Source organism: Phacochoerus africanus, chromosome 6, assembly GCF_016906955.1.
Source record: "Phacochoerus africanus isolate WHEZ1 chromosome 6, ROS_Pafr_v1, whole genome shotgun sequence".
NCBI classification, from domain to species: domain Eukaryota; kingdom Metazoa; phylum Chordata; class Mammalia; order Artiodactyla; family Suidae; genus Phacochoerus; species Phacochoerus africanus.
The window spans coordinates 9,099,981-9,116,131 of record NC_062549.1 but is presented as its reverse complement, the minus strand read 5'-3'; the positions used below and the strand labels follow the sequence as shown (position 1 = coordinate 9,116,131).

At 36.0% G+C, this 16,151-nt stretch overlaps 1 protein-coding gene across 3 annotated transcripts in view; it reads left to right on the top strand.

Annotated features, from left to right (window-relative positions):
- The window catches only part of EFR3A (EFR3 homolog A), an 83,685-nt gene that overhangs the window by 39,440 nt on the left and 28,094 nt on the right, over window positions 1–16,151 (top strand). For all 3 annotated transcript variants that reach the window (XM_047783232.1, XM_047783230.1, XM_047783231.1), the window contains exons 6-14: window positions 761–910; window positions 2,886–3,023; window positions 4,287–4,365; window positions 6,297–6,432; window positions 8,138–8,305; window positions 10,427–10,541; window positions 11,472–11,523; window positions 12,886–13,058; window positions 13,523–13,598. In XM_047783232.1, the coding sequence (XP_047639188.1) occupies window positions 761–910; window positions 2,886–3,023; window positions 4,287–4,365; window positions 6,297–6,432; window positions 8,138–8,305; window positions 10,427–10,541; window positions 11,472–11,523; window positions 12,886–13,058; window positions 13,523–13,598 (1,087 nt within the window). The remainder of the gene's footprint in view (window positions 1–760; window positions 911–2,885; window positions 3,024–4,286; window positions 4,366–6,296; window positions 6,433–8,137; window positions 8,306–10,426; window positions 10,542–11,471; window positions 11,524–12,885; window positions 13,059–13,522; window positions 13,599–16,151) is intronic.

Genomic DNA, 16,151 nt, shown 5'->3' with positions numbered 1-16,151 from the left:
CCAGATTTTAGATGCTGTTTTCTAGTTTTCTTCTCCTACTGGAACTGATGGATTTTATTTTTAAAGAAGAGTGAGGAAGAGCTTGAGGAAGTTGGGCTGTGGATTGGGAGGGGAGGAGCAGGCAGCATTCTCTCAGCTGTGGATACATTTTAAGTCCCATATACACACAGTGAGGTATATGTACCAGGACACCCGCATGTGTATGTGCCTGTACGGCTGAGGGGTTTTGGCTGGGTCTCTTGTCACACCTTTAAAGGAACCAGCTTAGTCTTCCATCTGGGTGGACTAAGGGGGGAGGTGAGAGGTTCTCAGGGAGAAACAGTGAATGAAAAGTCTGAGGAAGCATCGAGGGTTTTTCAGGAACCGTGAAATCCTGTTCTCACTCAGCTTCTGAGACATATAGGCAAGAAAAGGGGGAGAAAATTGTTCACATTAGTTTGAATTATTGATCATCCTCTTAGGAAAACCTAATTCTTTTGATTAAATTATTTTTATTGAAAACTGATAGACTACATATTTCTGTAATTTACAGTTCTTTTTAGCTTTAAATGCTGGTTTTTTTCAAAGAGTATTAAAAGTAAGCCTCTTTTGGAACTGCCATGTCTCTCTCCATCTTAGATTTTTGAGATTTTAATTTTAAACTTATTATATTTTTATTTTATTGACTTGAGGTTTATTTGGCATCCATTTTCTTAGCTAAGCAGTCAGACTTGGTTAAATAACCTTTTTCATGACTCAAATTTTTCCCTCTTTTTTATAGAATCAGAATTGCTGGAATCAGAGGTATTCAAGGCGTGGTTCGCAAAACAGTTAATGATGAACTTCGAGCTACCATTTGGGAACCCCAGCACATGGATAAAATTGTCCCATCCCTGCTTTTTAACATGCAAAAGATAGAAGAGGTTGACAGGTATTGAATAAAGATGTTAGGGTTGGGGCTGTGTTATTTGTGTTTATATGTATATGTGCTTGCTTGCCAGGATAAGAGTGTTTTGCCCTATGTACATAGTGTCCTTGTAAACTTGAGTGAGTTTAAGTATGTGTCCTTTCGGAAAAAATTGTCTTTAGTGCTCCCATTAGGCTTAGTAGGTCACAGATTCTTTCTCAGAGACTTAAGGTTTTATTTCTTTTAGAATAACTTTTCACTTCTATTATTAAGCATCCAAATTGCTGTTTGAATTAATACTGAAGTTGCAAGTATAAGAAATAGAGGTTATAACTGAACTTTTGGGTTTTTTTAGTTTTTTTTTTTTTTTTGCTTTTTAGGGCTGCACCCACAGCATTTGGAAGTTCCCGGGCTAGGGGTTGAATCGGAGCTGTAGCCGCTGGCCTACACCACAGCCACAGCAACACCAGATGTGAGCCACATCTGCGATCTACACCACAGCTCACAGCAATGCCGGATCCTTAACCCACTGAGCAAGGCCAGGGATCAAACCTACATCCTCATGGATCCTAGTCGGGTTCGTTAACCACTGAGCCATGAAGGGAACTCCTGAACTTGTTATTCTTTAGAGATCCAACATGTTTTTTAATAGGGAGTTAGTACTAATCAAAATAATAGCAGCTGCTATTCACTATATGTATCTTTTCAACAAAAGTATTAGATTATTTCTTACCTCTCCAGGATATTTGGTGTGGAATATTGTTTAGGGGCATATGCTGATCCCCCCCCCTCCCCTGCCCCACCCCAGTATCCTGTTGAACTTAGAATTCTATACTTTATTCACCTTTTTCAAATGCCACAAGCATGCTTTTCTCTCACATTTTGGTTGCTTTACACAGAGATGCTATGTGACCAAGTTTTAGAACTAATATTCTCTAATTTGGCTTATTATCCTGGTCTTCCTGATTCTTGCAGTTTCAAGAGGGAGATCCAAATTAAATTTAAAAGATATTTAATCCTGAGTTCTAAAATGTAAACTTTATTTGTAATTTTGGTTATTATGTGTGCAAATATCAAAAGTGGTCCAGAAGTAAAGAGATGAAATTGGTAATTCTGTAGGAACTTAATATGTTTATCAAAACTTATGGCTACTCCAGGAAGTATTTATGCTTGATTCCTTAGCTGTGACTGTCTTCAGCTTTGAAAACCTATTCTAAAGTGTGAAACTTGATATATTTTAGAACCTTCTGTATTTTTCCTATTTTTGGCATTGTAGCTGAGGTCAGTTTTTCTGTCTAAAAATATTTACTCTTCTAGAGGTACCTAAATAGTTGAGAACTGATTCTCCATAATTATGGCTCTTGGGTTACAGGATTAGCATTAATAGGATATAGGAATCCTGTTATAGTTAGGTGCCAAATTTTAAGAAATTGTCTTTTCTCATCATCTTATCCCAGTGCCAAAGGTAGACTTTTTCGTTATTATTGCACATGAGTATAGTAGTATAAAATAATGTTTTAAAATATGAACAGATAGTGTCTGCTAAAGACATCTACTTCTGTAAGTGTTCTAATTAGCTTTTAAAATTGTATTTGTTATTCACACTGGACCATAGTTTTTTAACTTGATTTTAACTTTTGCTCACTCATAGTTAAACTGGGTAATCACTGGGCACCGTGTTCTTACTAGGATTTTGCTGTAAATGTAGAGAAGTTGTAGGAAATTAATAAACTATCAACTGTTGAGTATTTTGTCTGTGGAAAAGACATTCTGTTAGTTCGAAACAGTTATTACAGCTGAATTTAATTCTCCCATTTTTGAAAGCTCATGTGGTTAGCTTCAGTGGTACTGAATTCATGAAGTCAGAATTAAGCTCTGAAGTTATTTTGGGATATAAAGAAAATGTCACGCTAACATTTCTGAGAAGTAAGATCTGTTCTGTTTAACTGTGAGAACTAGTGTCAGAAGTCTTGCATTCATCTTTATTTCTTGTTTTCAGTCGAATAGGCCCTCCCCCTTCTCCTTCGGCAGCTGACAAAGAAGAGAATCCTGCTGTGCTGGCTGAAAACTGCTTCAGAGAGCTGCTGGGCCGGGCAACTTTTGGGAATATGAATAATGCCGTGAGACCAGTTTTTGCGTAAGTGGTTGGTGTATTCCTTTTTGCCTTGACTGTGCTATCTCTTCATTCTGTTTTAATTTACTCATAGAGGACAGTACTCTTACCTGTATGAGTGAGTTACGGAGCCGGCGATGCAGGAAGAGTTCAGAATTCAGTCAGACAACATCCGTTTGAGCACTGGTTCAACTGCTTTAGCAGCTTTTCCCCCTTTAAGAGGAAATACAGTCCTGTCCCTGCTATTATGTGCATCATTTCACTAGAATTTTTACTCACACCTTGAAATGCATATACCCAGTAAAATATCAAAACACAGTGTCCAAATATGATGTATCTTGTTTTATTAACTTCTGCAGTCAGTTCCTCCTATTCCCTGACTTCTGTTTCTCGGCTTTCTTTTTGCTGTGGCTGGACTGCCTTAGATCTAAATTAAACATTAAGTTTAGGTTACCATAGCGTGCCTGGCATAATGAGGCTAGATTAGATAGTGTGTACTCCATAAGAGGCTTAATTTTGCTCCTGCGAAAGGCGTGGGTACAGTATTATCCAGGCATCGCTTTGAACTGTGTTCTTATCTTCACTTTTCTTCAGCCACATAGATACTTGTGAATTCTGTCAAACCAAGGTAAGAGCCTGGGGGCTGGGTTTCATCGTTAAATTCTACGGAGAGATTTTCATTTTTGTGGTTCCTCTCAGAGCCACAGCCGACACAGACAAGGCTCTTGACAGTCTTCTACAACAGAGAACATTCCCTCAGATTCACTGAAGGTGTCCCCTTTTAGAGGTCTTGAAGTGATGCAGGTATTTCTGATCTGATAGCTGCCTTTCCTGGGTGGACCCTAAGCTTTGTCTCCAGTCTCCTATGTGTACAACCCTTTAACCACTAGCTATTGGCTTCCTGAGATCTGAGGATATGCCTAAAACAGCTGTTGGCTTCAGTGAATACTTACCCCTCCAGACTTGTGGAGTCTGGACAGAGGGACTTTTCTTTCTTGCCTACATGCATGTGTGCGTGCGCACACACACACTCACATACACACACTCTCTCACACACTCACACACACACACACACACACACACTCATACTAGCCTCTTGTTGTTGTTTTATGAAAGAGCCAAGCAACTGGGGGAAATATATATCATTAGTTCTGGAAATGGAAACATTGGCTTCGTTTTAGATGATATTCTTTTGATTGATAAGCCTTGCATATTGTCAGGGTTCTAGAAGAAAAAGTGTAGTAGAAATAAGGAATTAAAGTAATTTTGTTACTATTAAAATTACAGGCATTTAGATCATCACAAACTATGGGATCCCAATGAATTTGCAGTTCACTGCTTTAAAATTATAATGTATTCCATTCAGGTAAGGATTTGTTAACTATATATTTATACAAGTAATTTTGGTTTTGTGTCAATAAGCATATCCTTAGACACAGATAGAGAACACTGTCGGAGGGAAACATGTTCTTCATTTAGTTCTTTGTCTCATTTATTTTAATTTAACACTTAAGTTCTTATTTGCCAAGATGAAAAGATATCTAATAAAAAGAACCAAATGATTTTATGATGATAAACTTGCTGTGCATTTATTAAATACATTAGTGTGTGGTTATATTTTACTAATAAACTGGTATTAACATTGATATGTATTAAGTGGCATATAGCTGATACATTTATTGGGTATTTACTGTGTGTTAGTGCATTCGTGTATTAACTCTTCTAGTCTTTATAGAACTTTATGATACAGAGACAACCTGGCTCTTCCTCAGTACTTGAACAGACCATTAGCCCTTAATTCAACTGGGATTTTAGGTCTTTTTTTGAATACCGTCTACATTTTTAATGGACTAAAAGTCATCATTAATTTAAAGGAGAGAAAGTAGTAAGAAGAAGTACAGCTTTTAGTATAGGTCATACCAGGATTTGCTTCCTAAATGCTCTGTTTAGAACTTGGGCAAATTATTTAGCCTCTCTGAACTTCATTCCTCATTTTTGAAAAAAAAAAGATGTAATGCATGCATTGAATGGTTCGTTTTTATATTAAAATAGAAGCTACCATTTATCAAGTGCTGGCTATGGCTCTGACTAAGCTGATGTCCTTATATGCTTTATTTCATTTACTCCTCCTTATTTTATGAAGTAGATATTGTTGTTATCCCCATTTTACAGATCAGAAAACTGACTTTTAGAAACGTCAGATACCTCTCTCAAGGGCTCACAAGTAGAAAGTAAAGTCAAGTTTCAAATTCTGGTCATTCTATTCTAGAACCTTTGGTCTAAATTAAACATTAAGTTTAGGTTACTCTTGCATGCCTAGCATAATGTAGGTTTTATTAAAACCTGGAAGGATGTGGAAGGATACTTAAATTTTTTCTCACTTTTATTGAAATATAATTTACATATAACATTATATAAGTTTAAGGTGTACAGCATGATTGGCACATGTATATATTGCAAAATGATTACCACAGTAATTTTCTTAAGATTCATCACCACACAGTTATACTTTTTTTTTCCTTTGATGGGAATTTTTAAGATATTTTAATTTAATTTTAGTTTAGCAGGTGAGAAGTTGATCTGGCAGTCTGTGGGTGTAATTAAAGCTGTTTCCTGGTCTTTAATAGCCTTGTATTTCTTCATTTGCCCTCCTCATTCAGATTCAGTTAACAGACTAAATTTTTTTTTTGCAAGAAGTGAAATAAATTACAAAGTTAGGAGTTCCCTTGGCAACTACATTCAATATCTTATAATAATTTATAATGGAAAATAATCTGAAAAAATTTATATAACTGAATCATTGCTGTATGCCTGAAACTGATACAATATTGTAAATCAACTATATATCAATTAAAAAATCTAAGAATATTCGCTAGAGTTAAACATTTTCCATCTATGCTTTTTCACATTTAGATTCTCATGTCATTTACTGTGATTGATCAGATTTATTTATGTATGGTAAAATTGCCTTTGTAAACTGCAAATCTCTGATAGCTTCTTGATTTAATTTTCATCAAGTACATATTGTTAAGATTTTTGCTTTGATAGTGGCTCTTGATTAAATGCGAGTTTGACTGTTTAGCACTGTTAGGTATTCATAGTAAGAAATAGTTTATATGTAGTTTGGGTGAAAAAGAAGTAACTCTAAATGTCATAACTTTATTTTTTAACATTTTGTCCTATTATCAAATTATAAGAATGTATAAAGATTCTTTGTGGACTTACAGGGAAGTATAAAGAGAATAAAAATTTCTCTTAAATCCCCCACTCAGAGATGTATTCTTTTGTTTCTTTTAGGCTCAGTATTCTCACCATGTGATCCAGGAGATTCTAGGACACCTCGATGCTCGTAAAAAAGATTCTCCACGAGTTCGAGCAGGTATTATTCAGGTTCTGTTAGAAGCTGTTGCCATTGCTGCTAAAGGTTCCATAGGTGAGTGCCAGCCCAAAAGGAAAAAAAAAATTGTTAATCTTTGTCAGAATGTTTTTTTCAGTAGATACAGCCGTGTATGGAAAACCCTGAAAATATTTCCACTGGCTTTAAATGTGCTATAATTTCTCTTCAAATTTTGGGTTCTCATGGCTATTCTCAGACTTCTTTAGTCTACCAATGAACATTTTCCTCCAAGTCAGTCTCTCCTTCCCTTCTTCCTCTTTTTTCTAATAAAGACTTTTGAATACCAATTACATGCTAAACGTTTGGGAGGGTACGGGTACAAGAAACTTAGTTTCCTTGGAGTTGGCCCACTCTGCTTACTACTGTAATACAAGGCAGAATGTGATTGCTTATCATAAGAAAACCAGGGTCCAGAGAAGGGAAGGAAAATGGATTCGCTGGAGCAAAATGTTATGTGGCCCGCTGAGGACATGTGGTGGTGTGGAGGAAGCCAGGGAAATGGCTTAAAGTTCAAGTTGTGGCCACATTGTGGGTGTAATTCTGCAGTTGACTGACACTCTAAAGATTTACCGTACTCTTCATCAGAGGCGTGTTATGGGGTAATTCATCTAGCTGCAGGATGTAGGATGCATTAGAGGTAAGAGGTGATTGTCATCACTGTAGGTACAGGGAAGGCTCTTCACCTTGATGGCAGCTGTGGAAATGGGGATGTACAGTCCACAGGATTTGCTAACGGACTGGCTGTAGGGGGAGCAAGAAGAAGGGAAACGTCAGACATCGTGAATTTTCACTCACATGTGGTTAGAAGAATAGAAGGGTCCGTAATAAAATTACTGAAGTCATGAGGAAAATCTAAGTATGATTTCTTTGCTTCATAATAAAAGTAGAACTATAGATGAGCTGCTGAAATATTCTAATATTAATTCAGTGTCAAATGAGAGGGCATTTTGGATACAGACTTCATTACTCATATCTGAAAGGGATGGAAGCAGGTTAATTGAAGAGTTATTTAGTGTGAAATATGAAATGAAATACAAATGATACATTAATTGAATCATCTCACTTACTGATGTCTGTTATGTGTGAAGTACCATGCGTTAGGTTCTGGACTCTCAAAGAAGTACTTGACCGTGGCTCCCTGTCTTGGAGAAAGTTACAATCCAGACTAGGAGGCAGAAATGAAAAGCACTGATTAAAGTATAGTGCGGTAGATGCACTGACGGAAACACGTGCAGAGTATTTATAGAACTGAAAACAGAACAAACTTAGTTTACCCGAATCTGATAAATTGATTAGTTTCTGTCTAATAATTGAGGCAAAAATCCTTCCTTCTTCAGCCTCGAAAGATGCAAAATAAATTTCTTGTGCAACAATGAGCTATATTATCATAATTCTGTGGATTTTGGTCCAGCAGGTTATCCCAGTAAACATTATTTGGAGTAGACAGGATTAGATAGATGGAAAATTTTGGGTAATCTTTATATGGATATATACACTTTGTGTGGTTTGTACCAGAGATTCAGTGAGTTGCTCAGATACTCAGTAAATGTTTGTTTGAGTAGCTAGACTTTCTTATTTAAATATTTCTCTTGCTCTTTTAATAAACTGGTTAGTTCATAAGTTATTAAGTATTTGCAACTACTTAGGAAATATCCAAAAATCTCATTGAGAAATAGGAGAATTGGGTTTGTGACTGCGATACTGGAACGATGCATCTGCTCACCTCAGGGCTCATTTGCAGGACCCACAGTGCTGGAAGTCTTTAACACCCTGTTGAAGCATCTGCGTCTCAGTGTCGAATTTGAAGCAAATGATTTACAGGGAGGCTCTGTAGGCAGTGCCAACTTAAATACAAACGCCAAAGACAGTGATGAGAAGATTGTGCAGAATGCTATCATCCAAACAATAGGTGAGTTCGTTTCATCCTTCAAATTATTATGTAAAACAGTGATTTCAAAAAGCCCTTTAGAAGGTACTTGACTCTTAAGGTACATTAGTCAAAGGTGAATGATAGCTTAGACTTTTTAAAAAACTGTATTTGGAAAATAAACATAAGAATAAAACAAAGAACACTGTATATACTCTTCATCTAGATTCATCTTTTTTTTTTTTGTCTTCTTGCCTTTTTTCTAGGGCTGCTCCCACAGCATATGGAGGCTCCCAGGCTAGGGGGTCTAACGGAGTTGTAGCCGCTGGCCTCCGCCAGGGCCACAGCAACGCAGGATCCAAGCTACGTCTGTAACCTACACCATAGCTCACAGCAACTCTGGGTCCTTAACGCACTGAGCAAGGCCAGGGATTGAACCTGCAACCTCATGGTTCCTAGTCGGATTCGTTAACCACTGAGCCACAACGGGAACTCCTTATCTGTTAATATTTTATGCCATTTACTTTATCATTTCTTTCCTCTCTGACTCCCTCCCTTTCTCCATCTCTGTGTGTGGAGGCATGTATGTATGTACATGTATATATATACACATACACCTATTATAGGTGTGTATACATCATAGCCCTTTACTACAGAGTATTTTTCCAAAGAAGAAAGATATTCTCTTATATAACCGGAGAAGTTATCAACACATTAAGTTTTCATGTTTCACTTTTGTCATTTGACCTAATAATGTCCTTTATAGCATGTTTTTCCTTAGGATCTAACATCACATATTGCATTTAGTTTTGATATTTCTTTAGTTCCTTTAGTTCAGAACATTTTTCTTATAAGATCGGCCTTTTTTAAGAGTATAGGTCCCCTTGACCCCTCATTTGAAAAAAACATTTCCTCACATGGGTCTGTCTGGTGTTTCCTTGTGATTAGACTCAGGTTATGCATTCTGGGCCAGAGACCACACGAGTGATAATATTCTCTGATGATCACAGACAGAGAGGCACACGGTGTAGTCTGCTGCTGACTGACGATGTTAATTTTGATCAAAGTGTTCTGTTTCTCTGCTGCACAGTTTCCATTTTCCCCCTTGCAGATAATAAACTGAGACAAGCGTTTTAGACCATGCAGATACTGTGTTGTCCATCCAAACTTTCCCCTAGATTTAGCAACCATTCAGAATTCTTACCTGAACCAGTCTTTACCATGACAGTTGCAAAATGATGGTGTTCAAACTCGGCACTCCCTCCATTGCTGTCACGTGGCATTCGGTGTTCTGTTGTAACTGTGTAAGGAAGCCCCCTTTCCTCCTCATATATGTATGTAGGACTGCATGCATTTATCTATTTAAATACACTGGTGTGAGGTCATGGATTTATATTTTTACCTTCATAATTTATTCTGTACTTATTAAGTTATTATTTTGGTGGTGCTCAAATTGTCCCAGATTTGGCCAGTGGGAGCCCCCATTTTCTACGTCTTTGTTATATTCTCACATTTCTTTTGAGCACTACCTTATTCATAATTTAGGCTCATTTTATACTTCCTACTCGAGCCCTAGTATCAGTCATTTCTCCAAGGAGCTGTGATTCCTTTCTAAGTGGGGAATAGCGTGAGAGAACAGGATCTGGACACTGATACTTAGACCTTCATATCATGTGCTTGTCTCCTCCTCCCCCAGAGGGTAAAAGGGTCAAGAGCTTCCTTTAAAATAAAAAGCCATGGCAGTTTTTGGGGAAATGAAGTGAACGGACTGTGTGTAAATATAAGTTAAAGCAAGCAAACTCTTCCCACTTTAACCCTTCTCTTTCAGTATCTGTATTCCTGGGGTTTAGTACCTAATTTCTAATGCTTGCTAACAGTTTTTACTAAAATAGAGTCATATGAATTTATTATGGAGTTCAGTTTATGCTTTTTATATGGGTAATATCTTAACCTGTGAGCTACTTGTTTATAATAGTCCTTTGGAACATTTAATACAAAGTTTCTCTTTATTTCTAAAAGAAATTACCATATCTTTATAGAGTTATATGTAGCTCAAATACATTGTTTTACTGCGTATTGAAAGCTTTGGTTAAAATATGATGTTTTTATTATATGAAAAAATAAACTTTTCAATTCATAAAATTTATCTTAATATTTTTAAAGGATTTTTTGGAAGTAACCTGCCAGATTATCAGAGGTCGGAAATCATGATGTTCATTATGGGGAAAGTACCTGTTTTTGGGACATCCACCCATACTTTGGATATCAGTCAACTAGGGTATGCTTTTGTAGTCTTCCTGTATTTTTTGAACTTAGTCTTGGATAAAATTTCATCTCAAATATATCAAATATTTTTTAATCATTAATAATAAAAGTCCTGTATTTTTATAGTACTAGATTGCTAAGCAGTTGGATCAACATTGTATGCTTTTTAGAATTAGTTTTCAGAATATCATAAATTCTCAAATTTTCTATCCTGTACTGACTAGGTGGAAGATGTAGCCTGGGCATTTTCTATATACACACATATTCAGAGTAAAGCTTCAAGTTTGTCAGTATAGCAGGAATGTTGACTTATTTCTAGAATTGTAGAACTGAAAGTGATTTTAAAAATCATATGCTTTGAACCCCTTATTTCATAGATTTGATTTGATTTTATGACATGCTAAAGCTTTAGTTTGTAAATATTTTGTGTTGCTAATTTAATAAGAAAATAATAGTCTTATTTGATTTCTGTTTCTTTGACCATTAATTAGATAACCATTTTTCATTTGTTAATTCTTTTTTAGGGAATCTCTTGTATAAGAACTATCTAGGCTTGTTCTTACCTGCTTATTATATATGTTAAATGGATACTATGTCAACTATATTTGCAATAGATATGTTCTCCAATTAAAGCATTTCTCAATTGAGGTTGTTTTGTTGGTATTTATACAATTGACTTTTCATATCATTACATCCAGAAGTCTGTTTCCTTTGGGAGCTAATATTTTTAAAGTTTTTTGTTTGAATTTGAATTTTTTACATACGACTCTTTAATACATATAAATTTTAGCCTAGAGTATAAAGTGAGCCATGACTTTAGTATGAAAATAAAATCTGTTTAGCTAATATGAATAGAGTTTTAAAATCAATAAACAATAAATAAACAATTACATAAATGTTAATTACTATTAGTAAGGTAATACCAGTATTTTGTATATTTTAGGGATCTTGGAACCAGGCGGATTCAGATAATGTTGCTGAGATCTTTACTTATGGTAAGGAATTTAAGACAGGTGGAGAACCCGCTTAACCTTAAATTATTGAAGAGCTCAAAAGAATAGCTTGCATTATCAGCTTCTTTTTCTTGTATTGTAAGGTACTGTTTATGGTAAGTTTTTTACTGTAGTTTATGTACTTAAATATCATGCTTTTCATTTTCCTTCATTTTACTTTTACTGTTTATTCCTTACTTCTCCTGTCATCTTATTTGATCATCATAATGATGAAACATACAGAGAGCAGAAAGTATTGCCACTTTATAGATGAAGATGCTGTGGGCTCAGATGTAGCCAGATATATTAGTCCTTTCCTGTGTGTTTTGTGCTTTTTTATGTGTATCTTGTTTAAGAACTCCTTGTCTACTCTGATGATATAAACACATTTGTTTATTTCTTTTATAAAAGCTTTTAAAATTTGGTTTTCCACATCTAGAACTTTGAAGTTTATTTTTGTATGTGGTGTAAGGTATGGATATATTTTTAATTTTTCTAGGTAGGTAGTAATTGTCCCACCAATTTCTCTACTCACTTATAAAGTCACCTTTGTCCTATAATGAGTGCCCAAATATAAATGTTAGGTGTTCCATTTATGCTTTTAATCCTGAATATAAATAGAGATTACCCACTTGAAACTTCTTTTGGTCCTAAGCCTTTTTATTAAATAAATTCTCTGAGTAAATAACCTTGTCTCTAATCCTAATTGTACTTTATAGTCACCTGAATGAATGACTCTGTGGTACAGTTAAACTTTGAACAGCATTTAAGTACCGCCTATTTAAAAGCTCCAACTTCAGAGATAGGGATACTCTCAGAATGTCAAATCAAATAATGGATAAAGTAACACTTTCCAAAGTTAAAATGCATTCCTGTTAACCTTAATTGCTTGATTTGAAATAAAAAACTTATTTGCCAGTTTAAAATTGTCCTGTCTAATCTGTGTTATTTGCTACCTAATCTCCTTGTATACATTTAGTACTGGCCACTTATCCCATATATTCTCAGCCTCTCTGAGCCCCAGTTTTCTTTTACAAAGAGGGGGTACACCAATGCCTGGCCTCACAGGAGGTGGTGAGGATGAAGTTAATACACATAAAGTAGTTAGGTTCGTGTCTGGCGTATGGCAAATATGTGCTGTTATTAATTTTATTGGCCATTAACTTTGTGAATGGTGCTTTTGTAAATTCAGTGAAATCCTCATCATGTCACAAATTTCCTTTTAGTTTTTCCCTCAGGCTTGTGTCCGTACTTGCTGTTTCCCTAAGTTTATGGTTCTTGTAAAACAGTTGGAGAATTTTACCAAAGAAGGACTCATGACAAAGGTTTTTTGTTTGTTTCTTTGGTTTTCATCCCAATAATCAGGTAACCTCAGGATACAAAGCAAAGACGATTGTTACTGCACTGCCAGGGTCTTTCCTGGATCCTTTGTTATCACCATCCCTCATGGAAGACTATGAACTGAGACAGTTAGTCTTGGAAGTAATGCATAATCTTATGGATCGCCATGACAACAGGGCAAAGCTTCGAGGGATCAGGTAATGTGCTGCTTGAAAATAGGCTTAGTGACAGTGTTTTCACATTTCTACATTAATGTATTTAAGTATTGTACTTTTTTTAATCCTGGCTTTTCAGGCTTTATTAATCCAGAATTTTATTTAATTAGTATTATAATTTGATTATTACTGTATTTTTATGATAGCAAATGATTACGGTCTTTTCGTGTATCTTCAGAGATCTCATCTACTAGTAATCACTAGTTACATGAATTTCATTTTGGTTTTGCTTTAAACTTAAGAATGATACTAAAAGTCAACATTACCTGAAGCAATTCTGTTTAAACTTGGTAATTCCGTAGCATCATTACATATATGCTTATTTAAAATGCACATTGAGGGTTAAATAGTTCAAACTCGTAAGTATAGCTATGATTTGCCATGTAAGACATGATTTTATAACTAAATGTGCTATTTGTTAAAAGTGCTATGTTGATTTTCTTTAGAATAATACCAGATGTGGCTGACCTAAAGATAAAAAGAGAAAAAATTTGTAGGCAAGACACAAGTTTCATGAAAAAGGTAAGATTATCTCCTGGAAAACAATGTGTGACTTAAGTTGAAGCCACTCGAATTGTTAGGTAGTTTTATATTGATCCACATAAGCTTGAAATGAAGCCATGGCATCTTGGAGTTGAAGACCTGAAGCCACTATCCTTTAGTCTCCTGCACATCTACCACAGCCTTCTGAGTGGCGTCCCCTCCAGCCTGGGTTTAAACAGTGGGTCGTCAGACTGCTGTGATAGTTCTAAATTTCTTCCTTTAAACTGTTTCTCTGTAATTTCTGCACTGCACTCCTCCCCACCCAACACACATACTGATTCCATTTTCAACGATTCTATAATAGTTTCAAGTTTTTAAAAATACATATCACCATTGAATAAATACACATAATGAATGTTTACAGTATTGGGCATTGTTCTGGACATTATTTGGGATGTAAAGGTGAGGTAGGCAGGATCTCTGCCTATTTAAGTAGTATTTAGCTAGATTTTCATTACAGTCACTTAAATTTTGGAGGTCTATCGACAAATGGCTGAATTTAGAAAATTTTAGCACCTCGGGTTATTTAGCATATTGAATAAACTTTCTGTGCAGTTCTTCATCCAAAGTTTGAGTGCCTAGTATTTGCCAGACACTGATCTCAGTGCTGAGAGAAACAGTATAACACGACACACATGCTACCTGGAGTCAGTATGATCACAGTTTTGGAAAGTGAGCCTTGCTGTCCTGAGGTGCAGAGGACAACAGACAGAGAGCCCATAGGAAGGCAGGTGCAAATGTCTATAATCCATGTTCTTTTTTGGCTCTTTGTCAGACCATGCTTTCTTTCTGTCACCATCTTCTATTTTGCTGTCCTTATCCACTAATATTGATGGCTGCGTTTCAAATTAATGGCCTCACAGTTTGAAAATTTCACTTGAAAAATAGTTTACATATTATTATTGTTCCTAAATTAACGTGAAAAAAAAGAATTTTTTAAGTTTGGCTGTATAGTATATGAAAAAAGTGGTTAATAATAGGACAAAGACATTAACTCTTCCCAACTTTTATTTTTTTCCATATTTTAAATCCTCTAGGTCATCAAAGAAATTATTCCCCATAACTGAGGAACTTTTAATCAGTTGATAGAATGAATTTTAAAAATTCATTAATAATTTGGGTTTTTTTTTACTCTAACATAATGACATCAAGCAGTCCCAAACTTTGGGACTCATTTGATTGGATTTTATCTAGTATGATAGAAATAATCCTTGGTGCTTAATTTTGCGAGCCAGTCAGTTTGAAAGAGTATGGCTTAACTAAAGGGTTAGACTATTATTCCATGTTAAATTTCAAATCCTTAAACTGTTCTCTGAATTAGTTTTCCTTCCATTTTATAATTTAAAATAACTTACCTAGCTAAGCGTTTGTTACCATTAGTGTAAACCATTTATTTAGTGTGTTTTTCTTTAGGAGCAATCTGTTCACATTTTTTCTTTTACCAAATTTATTTTTTACAATTGGACACCCTTTTGCATTTGCTTTCCAATTTATTTTATCAGCCAAAAAAATATTGTTTGGTTTTCATATTCAGTTTCAGCCATTTATATAAATTTCAACAAAGACCTGAAGTGTGCCAAAGTATAGAATCCCTTGAGAGAGAGACAAACTCTGGATTCAGAAAAATGGAAACCTAAATAGCAGCTTCAGAAATAAAGAGGAATCTGTTAGGAGAGCATAGCTTTTTATCTGTAGCCACTCACCCGCCCACCCCTGGTCAAAAAAAAAAAAAAAGACAAAAAAAAACCCCACTTGCTAATACTGGACCACAGACCTAAACAGAGTCAGCCATTTGCACAGCTGGAGGACTGTCCCCTTATCTGGGTGGGTCCATGGTGCAAGTTAAATGGAGAACAGAGCAAAATGCATACCTTTTACAGACATGCAGGCTCCAGAAGTCTGTGCTGTTCTTGCTCAGTTCTTTTGCCTGAAGTGAGGCATCAGACAAACCTTCTGAGAAACGGGCCCGGAGTGTTAAGCTCAAGTCCCTCCACCTGGGGACGGTAGGTCCAAGTGTTCTTACCCTGGCCGCACATTACCATCGCCCGAAGAGCTTTCAGCTTTACAAACACTGGTGCTTGGGCTTCGCCACCATGAGTTAAATCATATTGGGGGTGGCCAGTGGTGAGCAATGGGGAGAAAGCATGGTGGTCATTCAGCTGCCCAGCGATTGTAGCTTACAGTTAGTGCTGAGAACCAGTGCAGCACTTCGAGTTAATTACCATGTAAGTAACGAAATGGGAAAAACTCTCTTATTTCTGTTAGCTCTCCCTTGGCAGTTGGACCTTTACCCAGAAATGCTCAGACAGCAAAGCCTTTTAATATTATTTTTAACATATTTAGATTGGTTTGGTTTAGGGGGGAACTTCTTCCAGTCCCTGGGCTGTGTCTGTAACCTCACCCCTGCAGATGGGCTTTAGCAGAACCTGCAAGTAACTCTTCCCTGGACAGCTCCTAACTAACCCACCTCACAGGAGGCCAGAAAGCCTGCATCCATTTCCCCTCAACCAAATGTTCTTAATCATTACCAAG